The sequence below is a fragment of the Nicotiana sylvestris genome, chromosome 4 (genome assembly GCF_000393655.2).
Source record: "Nicotiana sylvestris chromosome 4, ASM39365v2, whole genome shotgun sequence".
In the NCBI taxonomy this organism is placed as follows: Eukaryota; Viridiplantae; Streptophyta; class Magnoliopsida; order Solanales; family Solanaceae; genus Nicotiana; species Nicotiana sylvestris.
Genome location: NC_091060.1, coordinates 170,675,897 through 170,685,052, shown reverse-complemented (window position 1 = coordinate 170,685,052; position 9,156 = coordinate 170,675,897). Strand labels below are relative to the sequence as shown.

The 9,156-nt window shown below is 35.7% G+C and overlaps 1 protein-coding gene across 1 annotated transcript; it reads left to right on the top strand.

Moving 5' to 3' along the window:
* Positions 1 to 423: 423 nt before the first annotated feature.
* LOC104233376 (probable 6-phosphogluconolactonase 4, chloroplastic) lies at positions 424 to 7,591 on the top strand. The gene is made up of 3 exons (XM_070172361.1): positions 424 to 1,257; positions 1,348 to 1,483; positions 6,775 to 7,591. The coding sequence occupies exons 1-3, from the start codon at positions 824 to 826 to the stop codon at positions 7,237 to 7,239; spliced, it is 1,035 nt and encodes a 344-aa protein (XP_070028462.1). The 5' UTR covers positions 424 to 823; the 3' UTR covers positions 7,240 to 7,591.
* The last annotated feature ends 1,565 nt before the right edge of the window (positions 7,592 to 9,156 follow it).

Genomic DNA, 9,156 nt, shown 5'->3' with positions numbered 1-9,156 from the left:
ACCAAAAATATCATGCATTGCATTTAAGATTTATTTTTATATTTTTAGAATTAACCAGTAACTATTTGTTTTATAGAAATTCGAAAATCACAAAAAAATAGCTCATTTTTTTACATTTTTTGTCTTTTAATTTTTAGCTTAGAATTAAGTGTTGTTTATAATTTTTATAATTAGCTAATTAGTTTAATTTCACACTTTTGGATAATTTATTATTTGTAGGATTTTAATTAAAAGAAAAGAAAAAAAATTAGAAAATAAAAGAAAGAATTGGAAAAAAAAGGTTTGTCTTTTAAAATTTGTCTAATTCTCGCCCAACCCAAATCTGATCCAAAACTTCCCACCCAAGCCAAACCTAACCTACCCGACCCGCTTACCAGACCCAAACCCACCCCTTTTAATTATTAAAACCTCAGATCCTAGACCAATTCACATCAGATCCCTAACGCAAAACCAGCGCAGCTTTTCCCCTTGTTCTCCATTCTGTCCTCACACTCTCATCTTCTTCGCTGCTGCTTCAACCTAAACCAAACACGATTCACACTCACACAAGCCTTGAGAACCAGCTGAAATTTACAACTCAAAATTCCAGGGCTTAAAAATCAGAAAAGCTCCAAAAAGAAAAAGGGAAACAGAAACGCGAACTGAAACAAATTTTCAAGTCGTTCCTACTTCGATTCTACCGTTCATTTTTTGCATTCGGATAGGGATCTAGAAAGTAGCTCGAATAAAAACAAGCTCTAGGATTCTCGGGTCGTTGAGTTGTTGATTGTTGGCTGAATCTGTTGTTCTTGCTTCGCTGATCTGTTCTTCATTCGATTTGTTCATGTCAAGGTATTCCTCGACCCTTGCTAATAAAAGCTCCAGCACGTTGAGCTCTTTCTGCGCGCTGCGGTTAGCCTCTTCTTCTCGCGCTCTCGCTGCTAACTTGCGCATCTCACCTACCCAATTCTCTCCTCTCCGCCGATCTCTGCCGTTGACATCTGCATATATAATTGGCAAGCCACTTTTTTGCTCGCGCTCACATAGGAGAATATCAGTATTGAGTAGAAACTCCTCGAGATCTCAGTTTAGAATTAAATCATCAATGGCTGAGACTGTGACAGGTAAAAGTAAAGGGAAAGTTGAAGTGTTTGATACTGAAGAGGAACTTGCCGTGTCTCTAGCGAAGTACACAGCTGATTTATCGGAGAAGTTTTGCAAAGAGAGAGGTTCTTTTTCTGTTGTTGTTTCCGGTGGTTCACTTATCAAGTCTCTTAGGTAATTGTTTATTCTTCTCGTTGTTAATCTCTTTGGGATGGTTTTGGTGTTTAAGTTAATTGAATGCTTGTGTTTGTTGCAATTGTGCAGGAAATTGGTGGAGCCACCATATATTGATTCAATAGACTGGTCGAAGTGGCATGTTTTCTGGGTGGATGAGAGAGTGGTCCCAAAGGATCATCCTGATAGCAATTATTTGCTTGCTTATGATGCTTTTCTATCCAAGGTATTTGTGTCTTTCTACTACATATTGATTCTAACACTTCCACAGTGTGTGATATCTTCAATTTTTTGTTAAAATAATTTTTCGTACTATATATATACATGCTTCTTTCATTTGTTTGTCCGATCAATGGAATGAAAATGATCGGTTTATTGTGCAAATGCTTCCTTACATTTGAACAACGAGCTGCATTAATGTCTGAGTTTCTACACAGAGAATGTAAGGGTAATCTGAACAGAGGTGAAATGCACTTTACGGGGCTATATATTGACGGAGAATAAACTCTGTTGTTATTAAGCTTTCCATTCATCAACTCCATTACTCCGGATGAACCATATGGAAAAATCAGATTAGAAAGTAGTTCTGTTAGGAGTTGAGGCCAGTGGTATCAGAGAATGCAAGTTGTGCCCATAGTGTAAACACATAATGTACCAAAATGTCTTGGGTTAAGACACTAAATAAGATAATCTTGCTAATGGATCAACGAGGACTAAAATGATCTGGTGGTCCCTGGTAAAATGAACTGGGAGAATATAAGGTAAAAGGTAAATACTTCCTCCGTCCCAATTTGTGTGGTACTGTTTGATCGAACATGGAGTTTAAAGAAATGTTAAAATGTTTTCTAAATATGTAAAGGTGCCATCTTTTGGGACAAACTAAAAAGGAAAGTGTGTTACATAAAATGTGACTGAGGGAGTAAATATTATTTATTTAGCAGACACATGAATGACTTGTGTCGTGCCATGTACTGTCCTAAGAAACTGTTTTAGCAATGTGAAAGCTTTCCAGAATTAAAGCCTTCCTCTATTAGAGGGAACATAAACAACAACAAATATGCCTAAGTCCTAAACAAGTTGGGGTCGACATTATGAATCCTCACTTCCTCATTTAAGCTCAACTTATATTATCATCCTACCAAATAAATTAAAAATGAATAGAGGGAACACAATCAACAAATTTTAAATAACGATCAACAAGTTATGAACGAAAAAGAAGAAAAGACAGCAACTTGTTTGTAGGGAAATTAACTGTAGAGAAAAGAGAGAAGAAAGAGTTAAAGAGCGATAAAGGCAGAAGAACTTATGTTATATTGATTATAAGGTTAGCTTTATATAGCCAAGTGTAGTACATAAAAGCTGTGAATAATGTAACAACTTAAAGAGAATCTAGGATACAGAGAAACCTATGTGAATAACAATCCTAAACAAAAGGAATCTGATAAGCACCAAAAGAGATATTAAAAAACAGAATAACAAAAAGTCTTATACAGAAGGAGATAACTTGTTACTGCCGTTATTAAGAGTAAGTATTATGATGGAGTAATAATTAGCGATTATTGGTGTGTCTGGATGAAGCCATAAAGAAGTCAATTTTGGTGTTGTTTGGATGGATTCAAAAATGACTGTATGTTAGTTATTTATAGGATGAGAATAGGTCTTTAATCATGATGTCATGCCGTTTGTCATAATTTTTTATGTATGCATCTGTCCATAAACTCTTATGCATGAGCCCATTTAGCTAATCTAATTAGCCATTTGTCCATAAATCCTCGTGCATGAAACTTGCTACTTAGCTAAAATATCATTAAAATATTTCTAACAATTATTTCAAAAGATTCTTCAAGAAATGGAGTAGAACTTACTGGATTTGTAGTTGAAGTAGTATACACTTTGATGATTTCACCCATATGAGAGTGAAATAGTGCCACTCCTATAAAATTTTGGCCAAAACTCTAGAGTTCTCAGGAATAACTAAGAACATGCATGGCATGTTTGTGCAAAACCATGTCGAACAACTTAATCGTGAGGGGTCAAAATGTAATTGATGAAATTTTTTCCTTGCAATAAGAATTATTGGTTCATATAAATACTATATTTAAATCGTAATTCTGCGGGTGAAATTGTATTGGTCTAAGTTAGGTTCATACTTCATAGTCCAAAAGACTCCAAGTTGATTGCATTTGAACCATACAAATCTAGCAAGACGTACTCTTAAATTTTTTTGAAATATGTAGGGGATTGTTGCTAATATTTCAACAATATTTTAGATAAGTGGCTTCATGCATAAGCGTTAATGGACATATGTCTAAATAGATTAGCTAAATAGCTTCATGCATGAGAGTTTAAAGACAAATGGTTAAGTGAATTAGCTAAGTGGCTCCATACATGAGAAGTTATGGATAAGTGGCATGACACTTGCCGTGATTAGAGGCCTATTCTCATCCTATATATAGCTAATCATACCCCAATTTTTAATCCGTGTTGATGCACCAAAAGTTGGTTTTGCTTATGGCTTTATCACAACAAACCAACAATTGCTAATTATGACCTCATCTTAGTACATACTCCCTCTAGCCTTATTTCCTTTGTAGTCAATTTCCCTACAAATACCTAGTTGTTTTATCTTTTTTGTTCATAACGTGCTTGTTATTATTTGAATTTTGTTATTCATGTTCCCTCTGATAGAGGAAGACTTGTTTAATCGGTGAAAAACTCACTTTGCGAAAATAGTTTCTTAGGATAGTGCCTAGCTCGATAAGCCATTCATATATCTCTTAAATAAATAATATTGATTCACCTTTTCCCTTGTATTTTTTTTTTCTGGAAAAGGAACCTTTCCCTTATATTTGCCAACAAATATCTCGTTGTTAATGCATTTTGTGTGTTGTCTCTGCTTAGTAGATCAAATAATTTTCTTTTGAGAAGGGCTTAGTAGATCAAATCATAAATGCTGACCTAACATGTTAGTACGAAGATCATGTGAGTTTCGAGAGCTGTCTGAGGTAGAAACTTACAGTGAAGCACCTCTCAAGATTCAGTTCAATAATCCATCGACTTTTAGTATTCCATAAGTCCAAAGTGAGTAAATGTCCTTATCCTAAGCTGCAACTAGCGTTAGTTTGTTCTTGGATAGAGCAAAGGCTGCCGTTCTTGTTGGATTAAACATGTGGTCACAGAGGTTGTTGCTGGTATTTGTTAAAGATGGAAATGCAGAAAGAAAGACGGTTTTCCCCTTTCTCTGTCTATTGTTTCGGGCAGGGGCTGGAGGTGTAGGTTGCTTCTTTTCTCATGTTTACATTTGAGAATTACACTATTTCTATTGTTACTTTCAGTCTTGAATGAAAAATATGCATTGTAATGGGATATTGCAAAAGTAGGAGAAAGGTAGAACCAATTGTCATACGGGGCAAAATGATTGCTCGCCAAAAGCATTCTGGTAAATTATGGGAAAGCTGAACTTCCCGCTGCTGTGTAGGGAAAAGCCTTTGGCATGCTAAACAAACCTGCGCCCTGTTACTAATACCCCTATTCACCCCCTTGGGATGTGACCATTTGACTTTTGTTCCTTATAACTTGATGCTACTTTTGGGGCTCTTGATTAATCATGTGCAAAGTAATTGTGCAAAATTGACCATTAATCAACACTGCTTAACAAGATCAAATCTTTAAACTTCTATCATCACCAAATATCTTTGGATTTTTTATATGTTAAGGGGGTGGGAGCTGTCATTTGAATCGTCTCTTTATTTTTATTTTTTTGGTTGGTAAGTTGAATAGGCTCTTTATCATGAACGAAAAAAGCAAATTTACCTACGTGGTTTTTCTCCTTTTTGGGGGGTGGGGGGTGGGGGGAGAGGGATCATTTAAATCCTCTCTTCATAATGCATCCCAAAAGAAAAACAAATGGTAAAAAAGTCCGAAGATTTCATGAACCTGATTGTTTGGATGAGCCGGATATGTCAAGTAACTTTTAAACACATTTCTGGGGTACGTGGAGTAACACTATGTGATCCATATAAAAGGGCAACATATAAAGAATTTGAAAAAAAGAACCTGCTGTACAAAAAGAAGAGAAGCAAGAATATACAACATTAAATTTTATCTTTTGCTTGCGCAGCGTATCCATAAATTCCTGATATAAAGAACTTGTCAACCCTTGAAGCCCTTTTATCAATGACTTCTAAACAATATTTGAGGTCCCTCTTCTTTTTCTCTCTTTTGTGTGGAACGTAATATGAGAAATAATGTTGTATTAGCAAAATACTTCAAACATTACCATTGTAACCTTACCTACTTTAAACTAAATGGTAATGCTTTGAGATTTCTGTTGCTAGAGTAGTTTAGTGGGGGTTAAATCTACAGGATCAGCTGAATAGTAATTGAATAGCTTAAGCAAAATTGACATGTTTTGAAGTTCAATGAGTAAAATTGCCCGTGCTCAATGCCATGTAGAGTTGCTGATAAGCTCAGATTGAGCTTATGTTGGCTTTTGCTTAACTCCAGCTTAGTATGATTTAAGCAGGTTTGAAATATATCCTCAATCTTGGCCCATACACTTTTAGGGAAGGTTCTTCGGTAACTCTAGCAAGTTAAATGGGCTTGCTCTGAGATGTGCCATCTTATCTGGCAGTCCCAGCAGCTCCAAAGCTACAGAGTATTTGAAACGAAGATGATTATGAACTAAATTACCAAATTCTTACTAAACTTTTGAGATGCATGGCTGATGAGTAGGGGTGTCAATTTGAGCCCAAACCCATCTAACCCGCCCAACCCGCCATAAGATTAATGGGTTGGGTTACAAACATTTTAGCTCATGGGTCAATTTGGGATGAGTCATGGAACTCGACCAAAACAAAAGGTATCTCAACCCAACTTATATAGAAATTTATTTAGTTGCTCCAATTTTACTCTTTTTTTTTTTTGTATTTTCAGTTTTCTCTTTTTTTTTTCTGCACCACCAACCCCCTCAAAACTTTTTACTTTTTTTTTTGTATTTTCAATTTTCTGTTTTTTTCCTGCCCCACCCACCCCTAAAAATTGCAAAAACCCCCCTCCCCTAAAATAAAAATTTTTACTTTTTTTTTGTATTTTCAATTTTCTGTTTTTTTCTGAACTACCCACCCCCATCACCCATTGTTTAGCCCATCTTGACCCAGCTCATCTTAGCCCAAGTACACTTTGGGCTGGGGTTGGGCAATGACCCATTTATTGACCTAACCCATCTTGACCCGCCCAAATTTAGCCCAACCCGCCCATTTGCCACCCCTACTGATGACTGCATCTATTAGATTACCAACTGTTCATGATACTTGCATCACATTTAGGCAGTTTTGTACTTTTTAAGAATGATGAATGAGCTGTTACTTCATCACCATTTCCCTTTTACATCTTTATTCTACCTACTTAACTTTTAAGCTCATTTTGTCACTTCTTTTTACTTCATCACTTCTCTCGTTTCACATCTTAATTCTATCTACTAAACTTTTAGGCTCACCTCTTCTTTCTCTTGGGCAGATACCTATTCCTAGTGGCAATGTGTATGCCATAAACGATGCATTATCAGCAGAGGGTGCAGCAGATGATTATGAGACTTGTCTAAGACATTTGGTTAAGAGCAAGATTGTAGACATTTCTGAGGCTACTGGATTTCCCAAATTTGATGTAATGCTATTGGGTATGGGTCCCGATGGGCATGTAGCTTCATTGTTTCCCGGGCATCCTCTTGTCCATGAGAAAGAGAAGTGGGTCACCTTCATCAAGGAATCTCCAAAACCTCCACCGGAAAGGATTACATTTACATTTCCTGTAATAAACTCATCCGCCAATATCGCTCTTGTTGTAGCAGGTGCTGGGAAGGCAGATGTAGTGCATAAATCACTAGGTGATAGTGAAAGTTCTGATTTGCTTCCCGTGCAAATGGTTTCACCTGAAGGAGAATTGGTTTGGTTTTTAGACAAGGCTGCCGCTTCAAAGCTGTAAGGATGATGATATATGAGTTACGAATTAGTGCGTCGAAGAAGTAAAACAGTTAGTGCTTCACTGCTGTGTGTGTATTTTGTAATTTCAATATTCTCAAGAAGGGATGTTTTCCCCGGTATTGCCAGCAAAATGCCTGAGGTTTCATATGCCATTCTCGAGTTGTTGGCAGTTTCTCCTCACTTGTTTCTGTGATGATGCTTGGCTCTCACTAACTCACTAATAAAAGTGCAGTTTGTGCTGTTATTTTCTGTTCATCTGTAGGTTAGGCATGTGGACAGCTTCTTTGTATCATCACCTGGGTGTAATATGCCAACATTATTCAATTTGGTGCAAAGCAACGCATATTTGATCATTTCTTATTATGTAGAAGAGCGAATATGGTCGACCATCTGAGGGCATTTTAGACTTTTCATAACTTATAGCATACGTGTCCTTTAGGAGTGGTATTTATTGGCTAGCCACATCATCAAAACTCTCAAATTATTTATCGTTTTCATCTAGAATTTTCCCTCAGCTCAGTTCCCCATCTCTAGCGTCCTGGTTCTCTGTTGGGTCTCACAATATTCAGGTATTCCCTACAGGTTATTCTCCTTTTTGTTTTTCATTTTTAGTTGTTTGTTGCACTGGAGTTTTGTTTCTGTTTTCCCCTTTATTTGTTATGCCTATTTCATTTTCATTTTAGTTTTCTCTTCTTCCTTTTTCCTTCTTCATTACCTGGTTTACGGTTTCACTATTGTTGGTGTTGCTTTCTTGCTGTTGTTGCCTTTCTTTACTTTTTTGTGTAGTTGTTCTCTTCTCTGTATTTTCCTTGCATCTCTTTTACGATCATTGGAGTTGTATTGTTTCGTGTTTACTTTAATTTTTGGCTGAATTCCACCAGTCTGTATTAGTCATTTTATCTCATTTGCAAATGTGGGTTCCTTTTTGTTTCCTTTTTTTTAGGAATATGTGCTTCTATATGTTTTGTGAGTTTGACTTAGAATTTTGTATTTTGGATTTTACCATAGAGTCCATTTTTTAATTTGTGGTTGTGATTGTTGAATCTAATTTCCTATGGGTTTTTTCCCTAATGAATCGAAGGATCAGGAGTTCTATTAGTTTGCTTTATTCTTTAAATAAAATTGAGAGAATCTGTTTTATTTAATATCAATAAATCCAAATAACTGTATCAGCAAGAAAAAAAAAATATTTTTCTTTTAAGTTTCATTAAATAAAGGAACAAAAATGATTGTCGTACATATTTTGTAAACCTAATATTTCTTCGATGCATATTCTCAAATTGTTTGTCAATCATCATGCTCATCTCAGTATAGCATTGTGCTCAGTTGGTTAAACAATTAAATTAGCTGGTGTTTAACATGCTTTTAAGAGTATTGGTGATACATTTGTCCTAGCAAGCATTTGAAGCTTTGCAACTCTTTCATGGACTATGACCCTTTTCTTTTCTTGACTGAGAGAATAACAATTATGCCTCAATCCCCAAACAAGAAAGGATTGAGAAATTGTTGCGCTTCAAGGGACTTCAAGTCTGAATGATGAACAGAGTTTTCTGGGAAGCAAGTGTTATTTTTGTTCGATTTCGTGTGTAAAATTTCTTGTTTTAAACTCTATGCAAAACTGTTCCATTTAGTTTGCTTGATGTCTTGTGGATCAGCACTAATTGAAGATCATCTTTGTTAAATAGATTTTGCATCAGAGATGGATCTTTCATTCTAAAAAAAGGCCGAAAAAAATGAGGAATACATGGGTGAAAGAGAAATAGATGTGCAAGCATGTAAATATTCATCAATAATTCATTAATATCTGTACATCCAAAGGGACCTTAATTTTTTATAGTTGTTTAGTGATTGAATATTGGACATCTGAGAGTTGTGGAAATTTTGGTGATATGCCGTGAATAATTATAGTAGAAGCTAA

Coding starts and splice junctions, on each gene's coding strand:
- LOC104233376 (XM_070172361.1), top strand. CDS start 824: ATGTCAAGGTATTCCTCGACCCTTGCTAATAAAAGCTCCAGCACGTTG. Junction 1,258..1,347: donor TCACTTATCAAGTCTCTTAG/GTAATTGTTTAT, acceptor GCAATTGTGCAG/GAAATTGGTGGAGCCACCAT. Junction 1,484..6,774: donor ATGATGCTTTTCTATCCAAG/GTATTTGTGTCT, acceptor TCTCTTGGGCAG/ATACCTATTCCTAGTGGCAA.